At 40.1% G+C, this 14,883-nt stretch overlaps 1 protein-coding gene across 1 annotated transcript in view; it reads right to left on the bottom strand.

Annotated features, from left to right (window-relative positions):
• The window catches only part of LOC138718004 (CNK3/IPCEF1 fusion protein-like), a 154,252-nt gene that overhangs the window by 95,188 nt on the left and 44,181 nt on the right, over nt 1–14,883 (bottom strand). The window contains exons 7-12 of the mRNA XM_069852116.1: nt 14,193–14,252; nt 10,343–10,411; nt 9,534–9,680; nt 7,714–7,838; nt 5,097–5,305; nt 4,701–4,793 (exon numbers count right to left, since the gene is read on the bottom strand). Coding sequence (XP_069708217.1) covers nt 4,701–4,793; nt 5,097–5,305; nt 7,714–7,838; nt 9,534–9,680; nt 10,343–10,411; nt 14,193–14,252 — 703 coding nt within the window. The remainder of the gene's footprint in view (nt 1–4,700; nt 4,794–5,096; nt 5,306–7,713; nt 7,839–9,533; nt 9,681–10,342; nt 10,412–14,192; nt 14,253–14,883) is intronic.

The raw sequence follows: 14,883 nt of genomic DNA, 5'->3' as shown, positions 1-14,883 counted from the left end.
TACCAACTACTAGACATCTTTATGATTGACAGACAAAAGGTTAAATTCAGTACCTTAACTCAGAATGGTTCAGATACTGGAGCATGAAAAGGGCATTAGTTAGCTGGATTTGTTGGACTGCTGGTTTTCTTTCTTTTTTTTCTGGGGTGGGGGGGTGGGGTGGGGGGATGTCAGGGGCAAACGACAGGACACAGAGAAGGGTACAGGTGTTAACTCATATTCAGGCAACAACAGATGGAGCACCACACTGCCTAAATGCTTACAAATTCCTTTCTTCACAGCTGCAGTGATTTCAATCTACTTGTTAAATTAGCACAAACTTCAGCATCTTAAAACATGCACCAGGGAACAACCCAAAGAGACCATGTGCATCCGTAGATTCTTCCACATCAATATGCATGAACACATACACCAAAGTGTATCCTTCCCTAATTATTTTTAAACCATGGAAAACAGGACATTAAAGAAAAGCCGAAAAAAAAAACCCCACCCTGTTTTAAAGCCTTGATTAAATAACATCTAAAACTTCAATTGATTTGAAGTTATTGAATTGGATTAAATTAAGACACTTCAGCCAGTTTGGGGCTGGACTATACCACAAAACAGTTATGACAATTTCACCCCTCTCCTCAAAGACTGGATCTAACTTTTAAGATTGAAGTTCACTGCAGCTGTGTTTGGCTACATCTGTACTACAGTCTGGCATCTCAGGAGGGTGGAGACAAGTGGCACATAACAGCCATATAAAATCTGCTTGAATTAAAAACATCCAAACCAGACCCCACCCACATCACCTATTAATGAGAACCAAACATAATTGAGAACTGAATTTAACACCTTGTGTCTCTGCAAGACTGTGGCAAAACTTTGTTAACTTGGAGTAGAATGGTCACAGCTTCACAGACAGAATGATGGTGTGTTTAATGCTTCTGTTATCACAAACGATTTCTGCCCCAGTCCAAAGTGCAAACTAGCATTCATCCTCCCTCCTTCCCCACTGGTTATTAAAATACAAACTATTCTTCTTTTCTTCAGCAAGACCAAAGGATTAAGGGCTGTTCACAACACATTATCTAAGAAAATAGTCTTATAATTATCAAGGAATAAAAAAGATTTTTTCTTTTCATTTGACTGATCTGTGCCCAGTACCACAGACACAAAAGGTACAAACTGTACTGTTCAAGTGTAAAAAATATACAGCTATATTTAACACATAAATTAAACCCAACTGTTTGCATTGCATACTAACAATCTTGTGTACATTCAGTTTTATACAATACCTCTTCAGTATCCTCTTGTTTTGTTAAAGAATTTTTATTTTCCTCCCAAAATACCCAACGCTACTTAAAAATCCTACAGGGGGAAAAATTTGAGCTGTATAGAAAATAGCAAGACGTCTTACAATAGTAAAGTATTATAGTACATATTTTTCATAAAAACAACACATCATTCAAAAACTGAACCATTGTAAAAGCTGTAAGTCCAACAGAACTGTATTTAAAAGCTTACTTTGGTTAACAGCAAATCAGTCTTAAACAATTAAGGAAAAATATATATAATTCTTTTACCACCTGTACAGATGCATTTCCTTGGCATGTTGTTGATTATATATCAGATTGAATAGATTTCTAATTAAATTAGTCCAACTTCCCAAGATCTCTGAATAAGAGAACTCCCTTCCCTAACACTTCAAGTTCTCTGACTATCAGAGAAAGAACCGCAACACTAGTACTTCTTCCTTACAAGGATGAACCTCGTGCAGCACTAGCAATAGCATCACTAACTTGCCTGAAACTGCTATTTCTCTGCTTATGTTCCCCGGTCAGGAAAGCAACACAACTTTTGTGGAGCTCTACATATTCTTTCAGCCAGCCAGTCACACCAGCCTCAGAGCATTCAGATAACTCAAGTGCCACTGGACTTCATGGTATGCAATGATTTCCTCAACGTCATTATGCAGATGTCGGGTCACATGTGGCCTCTCTCTCACTGAAATTTTATTAATTTCCAGTGGAATAAATGCCCTCAGCTTTTGGCCAATAAAAGGAATGGTATCTTCCTTCCCTCCTTGCATTATGAAACCCTCTGATCCATTAAAAATCACAAACAAAATGGCAAAAAAGTAAAATTCTCCAGGAAAAGAACATCACATTAGCCACTAAGCGCCATTTAAGCTGAAAAGTAGAGTAGTCTGATGAGCAAAGGCACTTGGTAACAGTCTCGTGAACAATAGTCAATGAGTCAACAGTTTCAGTCTCGTGATCCAACTGACCAGCAGTGAGGGCTCTGTAGAGGAAGATTTTGTGGATGACGTAACAGAGGATTTTTTAGCGCCTTCCTCTTGAAAAGGAATTGTTGCACTGTTGTGGAGGTCTGTATTCATAAAACACCTGCTGCCTCGAACATAATCTGTTCCTCTCACTAACTGCTTATCAGACACTGGCCTTGAGAGGGGGTGCTGTGCAGGGAGATTTTCTTCAATGATTGGAGGTATTCTTTCATTACTGAAGTACCTGCAGAGGACATCTTCACCTGTATGAAAAGGAAGAGAAAAACCAATTATTTCTGAGTTTAGAACCCTCCATCAACATTTTAATTTTTATAAAAAGGTTCTTGTTACATTTCAAATTACCCAGATTTTTATTAACATTAAAAACACACCCAGACATAAGCAGCTGTCAATATCTTTATGGCTTATCAAAACTTTACCTTAAACAACACACAGAACAACAAAATAATTTTGCACACAGAGGACACCATTTGACTGTTAAACTACTGTTTCACACCCAAACTGCTAGCACAGATTACTTTCATACAAATCGTTATCACGAGTGAGACCTAACAAACCTCCTCATAAAATGCGTCCTTCAAGATGCTTATAGATCAGAGTTGAAACCACATTTACCTGAACATAAATCATGAGCTACAAATATTACTCTGGACCACAGAAATTAATCTTGCAGATAAAGGTATAAGCACTTTCCCGCTTTTGACCATTTATAAGCGATTTGTCTGTTTTTATCTTTCCCTAGACACTCAACCATGGCTACACCTAGACAGACATTCTGGGCTAGAGAACTTTGTTCTGACCCCGTTCAGCTTACATACAAGCCCACAGCACTTGAGTTCATTTCAAATGTTAAAAGAGACAACACAACAAAAAGCAAAACAAAAGGAAGAAAAAACCTGCCCTGCCACCTGGTGATCGTTCTGTTAGATTTGCTATTTAGCTTGTTTCTAATATCCCTACAGGGTACTGCTTCTTATCAGCTCCTTCCTACTTTTGCATTAAAATTATAGAATTCAGCTTCTATTTCCCCTAGCTTTCATAACTGATTTCAGGAACAAACTAGTCAACCTTTCTTTCCCCCTCTAACAGGACTGGGCCTTCCAGATGCAAAAGCAGGAAGAGAGAAAAAGATAGCGGGGAAAGGCAAAAAGGCTGCAACCTAACACCCAACATTAGCAGCTCCTCTCTCTCCCATTCTGTGATATCTGCAGAACATGTCTTTCTAACAGAAGTTGCAGCAAAAATCAACTCCTAAAAGGCCCTATATTTTACTTTCGAGAACAAACGTGCGTCTACCACAGCCTCCACAGGGAGCTGAACGCTACAGGCTTAGAGAAGAGTGGCTTGAAAGCTGCCCAGCTGAAAAGGACCTTGGAGCGCTGCTCAACAGCCAGCTACATGTGAGACAACAGTGCGCCTAGGCAGCCAAGGCCAACAGCATCCTGGCTTGTATCAGAAAGAGTGTGGCCAGCAGGACTGGGGAAGTGATCACACCTCTACATTTGGCACTGATGAGGCCACGCCTTGAATACTGTGTTCAGGTTTGGGCTCCTCAGTACAAGATAAACAGCTAGCTGGATCACATCCAGAGGACGATTATGAAGCTAGTGAAGGGTCTCGAGCACAAGTCTTATGAGAAGCAGCGGAAGGAACTGTGGTCATTCAGTCTGGAGAAGAGAAGGCAGAGGGGCAACTTTATTGCTCTCTACAACTACCTGAACGGAGGTTGGGGTGAGGTGGGTGCTGGTCTCTTCTCTCAAGTGACTAGCGATAGGACAAGAGGAAATGGCCTCAGGTTGCACCAGGGGAGATTTAGATTGGGTATTAGGAAAAATTTCGTTATTGAAAGAGTGGTGAAGCACTGGAATAGACTTTGCAGGGAAGTGGTGGCATCACGATCCCTGGAAGCGTTCAAAAAACATGCAGATGTGGTGCTTCAAGACATGTTTTTTTGGGCATGTTGGTATTGTGTTGATGGTTGGACTTGATGATCTTACAAATCTTTTCCAACCTTAACAATTCTATGAGTCTAAACTAACAGAAAGATATATCAAAAAGACAGTTTTATAAATAACATTAAGTGTAGAAGAAAGAGAAGAGTCCATGTGTAAAAGGAAAATGGTAAACTGTTGCTATAAAGAGACATGTACAGATTCGCCCCAGTCATTCTAGCCTACTTTAAATGCTCACAAGAATTCTAAGATATAAAGAGCACTGTTACGAGCCCCAGCACTTAACAGCCTCAAAAAATTCACAAATTATCACTTGGCATGCTTGCTAAAACCAAAAATCACCACTGTCCACCTGTTAAGCAATACAAAACCACTAACCCTTCATTGCTAACTCTGGTATGTTCACCTAGTTCACCCCAAGGAAATACCGGAGAGAAAAGGAAGACCTAAAAGCTTGCCTTTTCTCGCTGGTGCTCGTGGCCTATAGAAGGGTTCTGCACCTCCTATCCAGCAGCTCCCATCAGCAGGCATTGACAAAGGACGTGGTTTTCCTAAAGGCAACAGAGATAGTTATGAGGAATTACATTATGTTTAGGAGATGAATTTTTAGAGAACCAATTGCAGAAAATATATCAAAATAATTACACTAAAGAAAGCAATGTGCTGAGATTGAACAGCTTGTTTATAGCAGCAGCAGACATAATGACAAAAGTTATAACCAAAACACATGGAAATGGCCAACTGTGGCACCAGAACCCAATACTATACATCAGGTCTAATAGTTGTCCAACACTAATTATTCCCAAGTGACCGAAGCACTTGTAATAGCAATAATGAAAGAGAAACAAACTTACCATAAGACTGTGTTTTTTCCCTCATCTTGGCTGGTAGGATATTTGTTTCCATGGGATACCCAGTCAACTGATCTGAATCGGCAATAGTAAACCTTCGCCTTCGACTCTCCTGATCCAGAAAAGAATTAGGAGACTCTGCACCCTTGGACCCACGTAGTGGCTGACTGGGTTTATTGCCTCCTCCATATACAAAACTCCCCTTCTCATCTCTGAAAGGACATTTAATTTCAGTTAGTTTAAGATTTGCACACTACAGACATAGTAGGTTTGAAAAGATACTTCCAGCCGCCAGTCATGCTCCTAACAGCTGACATGGTGCTGGAAACAATCAGAAAAAAACCAAATTCAGGTGCTGGCAGACTTCATTATAAACATATTTACCAATGAGAAAAGACAACTACCCCTCTCCAAGCTAATTCACTTTTAACAAGCCAGTAATTAACACAGAAAAGTTTAGAGCTGGAAAAGCTTCTAAGAAATGAGACCATTCTAGTAGTTTCAAAGCTCCCAACTCAGTGCCAGCTCAGCACACAGTTGTGACAGAGGAGTACATACATAGACTTATCTGTCTCTGTAATAGCAACATATATTGCCTCGATCTCAGGACCTATGCTTTTCAGCCATTCCAAGAGCCCAATACCTCCCACTGGATATTCATCACCTTCTCTCTCTAACCAACAGTGACAACCCCGGGAGTTTCAGCAATACATTTATAGTGTACATAGATACGATTGAGCAATTTCTGTAGGAAATACCCTTTCAGAGCAATCCTTCATTTCAAATGCTGGGAACAGCCACTTTTAAAATCAGTCTTTGTGAACACTTTTCAAAGAAAAACTACCCTCCAAGTTAAGACTTATCTGGGTTTCTTTCCCCTTTGCTCCAAACTTATTGCTTAAAGCAACCCTCTGCCAACTCTGGCATAAAAATACATAGCTGATTATTTAAGCACATGTGTATGCCACTAGTCACAAGTGCCCTCTGGCCAGCGCATACCACTTTTTCCAGCTCCGCATCAAGAACAATGCTAGATCCCCGTGAATGGGAGCTATTTATGGATATTCAGGCACCAAAATCGCACAGAAGTATTAAACCACAACCATATGTATGCAGACAGCTCTCCTGCAACACCACCACGTGGAGACTGTCATAGGGAGGAAAATCAGCCACTGCTCTCTGCTGCCTCTCCAACATGGACTAGAGAAAGTCCATGCCAGAAAGTGAGGAGAACAGGATGATGAGCGGAGTAAAAAAAATAAATGACTGCAAAAACGCACCACAGCTTCAAGAGATGATGGACACATACAGAGGTGAAATTAAATAGCCAAAGAGAAGCAGAGAGAACTGCCCTTTCTCCTCTTCCTGTCTGCCACAGCTTCCCACATTTACTGTCTTTAAAAGTCAACATCAAGAAGCTTTCACCTTTCCATGCATCATCCAGGAAAAGTTTTACAGATCGCATTGCTACTTTCTTTCTTGTTGAGAAGGATTCAGGTCTAAAGGCATGCAAAGCTAAATAGAATGTTGTGTTTCTCGTCAGGAAAGAGATAAAGAAACTGAGCACGTGCACATAATAGACTAATGTGTTTGAAATTTAACAACCTGAGAAGACCAAGGCATTCTAAACTCAGCTGTTAAGTCTAAGTATTTGTGGGGTTGTTGGTTTTTTTTAAGAACCGAGTATGCAAAAACATGAAAACAAGGGAGAGAGCAGGTCAAGATGGATCCAACTTCAGCAGAGTCCCAACATCGAGAAAACCTCCTCCCACCCTGGTAAAACCCTGAAGACTGCAGTAATACCACCTCTGTGTCGCTGTATAAGGCCTTATGTGACGGGAGGCAAGGTCTCTTCCCATTCAAGTCCTTAAATAAAGGCTAGAGTTTCTGTTCAGGGCTTCTTACATGTAATGAAAAGTGTCAGGGCAGGCCAGGAACCATGCCCTGCTGGAAAACCCTTCTGTCCATCACCTTCCCAGGTGAACTGGGCAAGTTCTGGTATGAGGCAATACAGACTGAAGAACAAACAAAAGCTTAGCCATACCATACTCCTGCCCCCTGCTTTTGTGTATATATGTCTTCATTTCTACAGCTTACACAGCAGGAAAAAAAAAAAAAAGTTGAATGAATTGACTCTCCCTTCCCTTCAGTGGAAACATGCATGCTTGTTAACCTTGCAACCTGTATAAATCTAAAACAATTTATTTTCTATCCAACCTCTCACAACCACTACTTAACTTGCTAAAAAAACAAACAAAAAACCAAAAACAATGGAAAAATTTACAGAAAAAAAGTGACTTCTTGATATGTGCAGTCGGATTTAAACAAAACCAAAACATCAACCCAAAAAAAAAAAATCAAACTAGGGATGACACCATTCATGTTTTGGGAACTACTCTGGTCTACGTGGCACAATCTTCTTCTAATAAAATCCATTGTGATCCTGGTTGTTTAGGCATTTAAGCGTAAGTTAAGCAACTATGTGCCTTTGAGCAACTAGAAGGAAGTCTGCAAGATCTGCAGTTTACTCAATTTGCACAGAGCCGTAACAGCAAACCAGCTCAGAAACAAGTGTAATAAATGAGTTTTGTTGTTCAGTAGTGCATATTTATTTGCATACCGAGGAGAATACGGAACAGCTGGTGGAGGTGGTATGTATAGGTCCAAAATGGCTGGCTTCTCTTTTTTCATTGAGATATCCATGGTGCTTTCTGATGACTGTGTTGAAATCGGCAGAGGACTGGTCTGAAATGTTAGACAGCTATCAAACATCTGAGCATTGATTTGATTTATCATTCACAAAAAGATTATTCGATAAAAATAAGTACAACTTCACCCCCTTGCGAACTATTTCTATACTCAAAGCATGCTAAAAATTTCACATTTACATTTTCTTCCACCCACAGTTTTGGCTAGCTTTGCAGTTCCTCCTACAGATATCCTATCACAGGTAATGCATTGCTCAAGAACGTTTTGCTCTTTCCAGTCCTATTTTTTTACAGCAAATTCCATAGACTAAAAAAGCAACAAAGACAAAACCCATTCTATTTTTAGATCCATTAAAAGAATGCTATTTGTTCAATACAGATATGATCTACAACACCCAAATACAGCACACACTGCCCTTATTCTCTACAGTCCAACACCTGGGGCATGAGCACAGGCAGGAATACAGTGAAGTCCATGACAAATTGCATCAAGAAATAAAACTAGGGTAAGGGAAGCAAAGGAAAAACATATTTGGCATTGCTTATCTGAACAAGTTTGCTCATTTGCTCTTTGCAGCTCACTTCTATGTCCCCAGAATTTGGCCAGGTTCCTTTGTGCATCTAGGAGAGCAAAGACTTGAAGGACCCTTCCAACTTTGTGAGGCAAGGGCACTGCAGTCTTCATTTTTCATCAAGGGCCTTCCTAGCACCTGCCTTTTACCAGTTGGTACACTAGAGTCCTGAACTCTGAGGTTTCTCCAATCACCCATTCCCCCAAGAAAACACTACTTGGCAGAGCTTGTATCCCAGCCCACCACAGCTCTTAGTACTGGTAACGGTCCTTGCCTTGGGTAAACCCATGAAACTCAAAGGGTGTTTTCTCTGGCTCTGATTAAATGGCAGGCACAATGCCACAGAAACAAGACACAGGCATAGTTTATTATCCTTTCCCGAAGTCAAGCACACAGCCTCTACCCAGTTTGAGACAAATCCACCCGCCTTAACAATTGCAATAGCCATTGACATTTCATAGGTTGACACATTATGCTCACAACTGTAGGGATACTTGCATCAGAACAGGAGTAGGAATGGGAACTTCTCTGTTCGTTTCAGGCAATCAGTTTAGATTCACAGTTAGGGTATTTTCTCCTGAAAGCATTAAGCCCTAAACTTCCTAATACAACATAACATTCTTCCACATGTTTATTTAAGTTACTAACTTTACTTTCCCTGTCTGCTCAGTACCCAATTTCTGACTTGTCCAACAACTCAATCTTATTTAAACAAGCAGTTTAAATAACTTCATGAAAAACTTTCACGCTTTACCCCCTTCAGACTAAGAGGAGAACAAATATATGGAATAATCTAAGATACGTCAGCAAAAGCTTCTTAAGTCTGCTGAATAGAGGAAGCATTTATTACTCCATGTTGATGAATTCCATTAGTATCAGCAGTTTCAGCAGCTTTGCCTCAAATTCTCCCAGTGGCATATTAAATGATTAAAATGTTCAACACACCTAGTCCCTTTGTGTCTCAAGAGGACATTATCTGGGTTTAAGGAAAAAAGAAAAACCACAGGGCAAGAACACTTTGCTTTTTACCTAGGAACCAGAAGAGGACAGCCATTTCACCTTTGAACGTGCATACCTGGGAGCGTTTCTAGTACTTCTCTTTTTCAAGTTAACCAAGCCATTTTCATCCTAACATTACAGTTGAACCAGCAGCCTCTCACCTGCACCAAGGGTGGTTTCCAGCGCAGGTTCTTAAGTGGAGCAGGAGTAAAATGGAAAGAGCCAGTAGGACGTTTTTTAAGCAGCAGCCTAACTCCTGCAGGATTCTCTCGCAACTTGGCCACCAGATTTTTTAGTTGCCATCCAACCTGGAAGAAAATGACAATTCATTTAGTATTGTTTTCAGAAAGAGAACAAAAAAAACTCAAATCGCTCTGGTCAAATGGTCTTTTTTAACATGAATCTAAAGAGATATTTTACACATAGATATTGTAAAGAGATCCAAAAAAGCCAGGAAAAACAAAAATGAGAAAGCTGCTTTTTTGGAAGGATTTTTGTTTTGTTTCCAAGCACGATCTCTACTTAAGCTGTAAATTAAACACCAAGGCATCAAGCACTGGTCTTTATTCTCAGCTCAGGTCTTAGAAAGATGTATGAATGAACTCAAATTGCTAAACAAAAAGGAAATCTTTCAAGTTCCCAGATGCAAATGATTTAACAAATGCTTGTGTTTTTTCAAAGCATTTCACTAGATAGTACCAATACATTTTAAAGCAGGCCTTAAACACAAAATTAAGTATTTTTATGACACACTCAGCTTTCAAACACAAAAATATTGCATATTTGTTTTATCAGAACATTGCTAAGAATTAAAGTCTGAGTAAAATAAGTCTTGATAGTAAAACATCACAAAGCCTGAAAGATTAGCAGGAGAACACCAGAACTGTCTCCTGACTGTTCAAAACCTGTGGGGAGCAAGCTACACGGAGCAAGCACAAAGGGGAGATTGATAAGGCTATTTGTTACTAACCACAGTTTGCCGATTAACCTGGATCACTTCATCACCAGCATGAATCTTCTGAGATCGATCAGCAGGGGACTACGAAGAAGAAAACAGGCATGTACTTAAGTAGATAGTCTTCCCTCCCATAACAACCCCCAGCAAGCTGAGTCAAAGATTGTATCTATACCAAAGAACATAGCTGAAAATTCTTGAACAGCTAGATGACATCATTCATGTGTCGATGACTTGAGAAATGCAAACAAATTCAACTGAAAAATTATTTTTGATACTGAAGGAACTAGAGAAAAAGGGAGAAGGCATAGCCTACACCTGTCACAAGCCAAACTGTGTGTAACTTATGGGATAGTCCCCACCGTCCTTTTGCCTCTGGTTTGTTCTGTAGTTCCTGATAGCAGTTGGAGAGGAATGAAGAGAAGACTTCTGTCCTAGCACAACAACTATATTGAACTTAAATTTCAAATAAATGCATATTGATTTAAAAAAAAATACTAAGATTTTCAATATACTGAACAAAGGAACAAAACCTCTTCAACCCATACTCATTTCACTTTCCCTTTTTGTTTCCTAACATAAATAAGGGCTTCCAACCTCATTGTTAAATTATCTGCCTGCATCATCAAGGTTAACAGATAAAATATGCTTGTACACAAAGTGTGCTTAGATAGGTATTTGGAAAATACCTATCTAATAATAATACACCTTACAATACAGTTTTCTTGGAATGAAATTCAAGCTCTGGGAAGCCATTACCAAGAAACAGCTAAACACGTCAATATTTATTTATTTTTATCTATGGCTGGTGCTACCACTCTATAGCTGGCAGCTATCACTGCAGTTATTGAAACTGTCTCACTGCAATAACACACCAACTCTGACCAGCCTTGACAACACCCAAAGCGCACATGTAAACTACCTTCATATATTGCACCTTGGTCACAGGACAACAATTCCCCCCACTCCTTCTACTCCTTAAGTAACCATCTGGCAGCAGGCTTTCCTTAGTAACTCCAGAACTAAGCACTTGGATTAACAACTCCTTTCTCCTCATCATCATACTTTCAGAGCTCAAGTAATCTTTTAAATTATAAAGGACTGTTGGAATAAACAGTGCAACAAGAGAATACAACCTGGGTCAATTTGTGGGAGGCTCCAGCTATCATGAGTAAGCCCATTTCTTCATTGTCTTCTCACTTCCTCTGAGAGGAAATGCCTCTGTGGAAGGCTGTGTATACGTGAGACAAGCAAGATCATGAAAAAATACTGGGCCAAAGTTTGTGAAAAATGGAGCTCATTTCAAGCTGTCTGTTGGGCTATCAACAGCCTGTCTGGAAGAGGGTGGGGAACACTTCCAGAGAACTCCTACAACTAGTGCCAGCTAGTACAGCAGACACTGCAATTGCATTGTGAGAATGGAGGAAAGAGCAAAGGTTAGATCTAGGCAAATGTGACAGATGAAGTCACAAGAAGGATGGCACAGCTCCAGAATCCTCTGCTATCTAACTGCTATAAAATGCATGGACTTTGCCAGTCCTTCCAATGTACAATACTGTTAATTTTGGGGTGCAGTTCCACTGCATTCCAACACACTGGCTTCTTGGGATAGCTACTAAAATACCATTCCAAACCTAGCAATAAAATTGAGCTAAGGCCAAGCCTCATCCCATATCACCAGAAAGGCACCAGTTGTTTGCAGCCTTCTGTCACTTCAAGCTCTGTTGTTGCGAAGGAAAGTCTCCTCAAAGGGTAAAGCCAGTGTTCATGAAGTGCAAATTTAGGTCAACACAGAAAGCTATAGAAGCAATACAGACCCACCTCTGGCCTCCAAAATGAGATCTATATGCACATGGAGCTTGGTGACAATCAATGTTACTTTCTTTCACATTAATCAGAAGATAAATTTGCTGTCCAAGTGGCCATTTTCATACCCTATACAGAGATAGGTCGTAGTGGCTTTCTATGACGGCATAACCACATCAGTGGACACAGGAAAAGTAACAGACGTAATCTATCTCGGCTTCTGTAAGGCCTTTGACACAGTGCCCCACAATATCCTTTCTCTAAACTAGATATACAGATTTGACGGGTGGACTCTTCAGTGGATAAGAAATTTGTTGGATGGTTACATTCAGAGAATACTGGTCAAGGACTCACTGTCCAGATGGGAATCTGTGACAAGTGGTGTCCCTCAGAGATCTGTACTGGGACCAGTGCTGTGTAATATCTTCATCAATGATACAGACAGTGAAATAGCAACGAAGCTGGTGAAGGGGCTGGAGAACAAGTCTTAAGAGGAGAGGCTGAGGAAGCTGGGGTTGTTTAGCCTGGAGAAGAGAAGGCTGAGGGGAGACTTCATTGCTCTCTACAACTACCTGAAAGGAGATTGTAGAGAGGAGGGAGCTGGCCTCTTCTCCCAAGTGACAGGGGACAGGACAAGAGGGAATGACCTCAACCTCCACCAGGGAAGGTTCAGGCTGGACGTCAGAAAAAAATTTTTCATGGAAAGGGTCACTGGGCACTGGAACAGACTGCCAAGGAAGGTGGTTGAGTCACCATCCCTGGAGGTGTTTAAAAGACAGGTGGATGAGGTGCTGAGAGGCATGGTTTAGTGATTGATAGGAATGGTTGGACTCTATGATCCTGGGGGTCTTTTCCAATGTAGTGATTCTGTGAGTGTACAAGAAAGTTGGGGACGAACTTCTTACAAAAGCATGTAGTGATAACCATTCCCCTAATCCCATAAATTGGAGAGGGGAAGATTTCAGCTAGACATTAGGATGAAATTCTTAATGATGACTGTGATGAGACACTGGAACAGTTTTTGCAGGGAAGCTGAAGATGCCCCATCCCTAGAAGTGTTCAAGACCAGGCTGGATGGGGCCTTGAGCAGCCTGATCTAGTGGCAGGTGTCCCTGCCCATGGCAGGGGTGTTGGAACTAGACAATCTTTAAGGTCCTTTCCAAAACAAACCACTCCATGATTCTATGTCAAAGCAATAGTGTAAAAGCTACAAAAGCTTTCAATTTCCACTCTCAACTGCAAGCACAGCTTGCCACCCACTCACCCCTGGCCCCTGTACTTGGCAGGTGTACAAGTAGAACCATTGGTCCTTTCCTACTTAAAAAAATAAATAAATAATTCTTTAAAAAAAGAGCACAGCTGTAAAAGCCAACTTCCTCCACTCCTTTTTCTTCTAACCACTGCTCTTGTAGAACAGTACATCTGACAACACCACAGCATCACTCGCAATCCTCAGCTGCTGGCCAGGGGCCCATTGCACTGACTGCCCACAAGCCTTTAATAGTCTCAGCTACAGAGAACTTACAGTCCAAGAATAAAACAAGCAACCATCTACAGCAAAAAAATTAATTTGTCTGTCAAGCCAACTATTTCCTTCCAGTAGACTGCTCTTTAAGTCTTTGTTTTTCATAGTCGTTTTACTCTGCAAGGTAATTTTGTCATTGGACAGCTCATTGATTTCATTACTCATTATTGAATTTACCATGTTACCACCTAAACATTCCCATTAGGAGAGATTGCCTTTATCAGCAGAGAGCAAATACATTCAAGACTTTAAGCAAGATACCATAAGCACTCAGAACAGCAGATATAGTCACTTCTTAAACCAATTATTTTAATGCCAAGCATATTTAATAACACATGTACTTGCAGAAACTGGTTTAATTAGACTAACAGTGAAGCATGCAGACAAAATATTTTCAAATTGTGGATAAACGAATGATGGATCACATTGTATTTAAAGCAGTAATATGAAAGCAGTATGTAAAACCAGGAAAAAGTAGTAAAAGTAACTCAAAGCTACTATCAGCCTGAGTTAATCTATATTAAATTCACTTACGTTTTCTGTAGTGCCAGTAATTACATGTAATCCATCATAAGTTGACTTGATGTACATTCCCTAAATGTAAGCAGAAAACAAAAAACAAGTTTAAAGGCATTTAAACATTATTAAAAACATTGAACAATTCACATATTTTTGCTAGAAAAGTGCGTGGTCTAATATTACAGTATTCCAAATCTCTCCACAGATCCCTTTTACTGTAATTCATTATAATGTTTATAATTATTTAAAATGCCTAATATATGGAATGCAATTTACAAACACTGCTTGGTCGATAATACCAAACACTGCTGGTCTTGCTGCCCTATTGGCCTTCAGCCTTCATTAGAAATTAATTTCTTTACTGCCCAGTCTGCACTAGAGAATTACAGTTTTTAGGAGATGGCCACCAGCTCTCTCCAAACAAAGCACACTTAGGCTGCCTAAATGTTTTTACAATTTCTCTTGGCAACTCAATACACAGTCTCCCTCATAACCACAGTGCTGACATATGCAACACAGAGTTCTAACAGACCTTTTATTTGTGGCTGTACATGTTAATGCTGAGTGTGAATGCAAGGACAAACTCAGATAAAGTGAGTGTTGACCATATGAATACCAACACCAACAGGTTATTTAATAATTGCATAGACTCTCCACAAAAGGCAAGTAGTACTTTAGTCTCATAATTTATAAGCAAATACATGTC

The sequence above is a fragment of the Phaenicophaeus curvirostris genome, chromosome 2 (assembly GCF_032191515.1).
Source record: "Phaenicophaeus curvirostris isolate KB17595 chromosome 2, BPBGC_Pcur_1.0, whole genome shotgun sequence".
In the NCBI taxonomy this organism is placed as follows: domain Eukaryota; kingdom Metazoa; phylum Chordata; class Aves; order Cuculiformes; family Cuculidae; genus Phaenicophaeus; species Phaenicophaeus curvirostris.
Note: the sequence above shows the minus strand (reverse complement) of the source record. Positions and strands in the feature narration are given on the sequence as shown.